This window comes from Penaeus monodon, chromosome 27 (genome assembly GCF_015228065.2).
Source record: "Penaeus monodon isolate SGIC_2016 chromosome 27, NSTDA_Pmon_1, whole genome shotgun sequence".
Taxonomy (NCBI): domain Eukaryota; kingdom Metazoa; phylum Arthropoda; class Malacostraca; order Decapoda; family Penaeidae; genus Penaeus; species Penaeus monodon.
Window position 1 is genome coordinate 20,414,875 of NC_051412.1, and position 490 is coordinate 20,415,364.

Below are 490 nucleotides of genomic sequence, written 5' to 3' on the forward strand. Positions count from 1 at the left end.
TCACAAAAACTACAACGGACAGGGCATGACACTAACATAATACAACAGGACTACCAAAGAAGGTCTTTCTTACTCACAGTTTCAGAGACTCAAACATGGGGAATTCTGCCTTGGAGGGGCCATCAGCATAGCGAGGATCCTCAACAATTTCCTTGTAATGAGGGTTGGCTTCATCCATTGGGGGAGGTGGAATGTCAAAGCTGCGGCGCCAGATCTTGACCTGAAACAAAAAATATTCCAATATTTCTACCTGATTTTCCTTCAGATTTTATGATGTCCATCATTTTGATCTACAAGGATCCAATCTTCCACAACACACATTAGTCTTGTACTGTAACTCTCCACTGTATTTGATATGAATTTTCTTTGTTCCTGTTTTTTTCTTACTTATTACATAACACCGATGCTGTTCCTTTATCTTTTATATCTATTCTAATTCATTTCTATCGCTGTATTTGCAAGAATCAAATAACCCAATTAAAGACAGGTG

The 490-nt window shown here is 38.2% G+C and overlaps 1 protein-coding gene across 1 annotated transcript in view; it reads right to left on the minus strand.

Moving 5' to 3' along the window:
• LOC119590669 (phosphoglycerate mutase 2-like) overlaps nt 1-490 on the minus strand; it is a gene marked incomplete at its 5' end in the record, with an annotated part of 7,770 nt that overhangs the window by 2,692 nt on the left and 4,588 nt on the right. Inside the window, 1 exon segment of the mRNA XM_037939349.1 lies at nt 78-220. Within this exon segment, the coding sequence (XP_037795277.1) occupies nt 78-220 (143 nt within the window).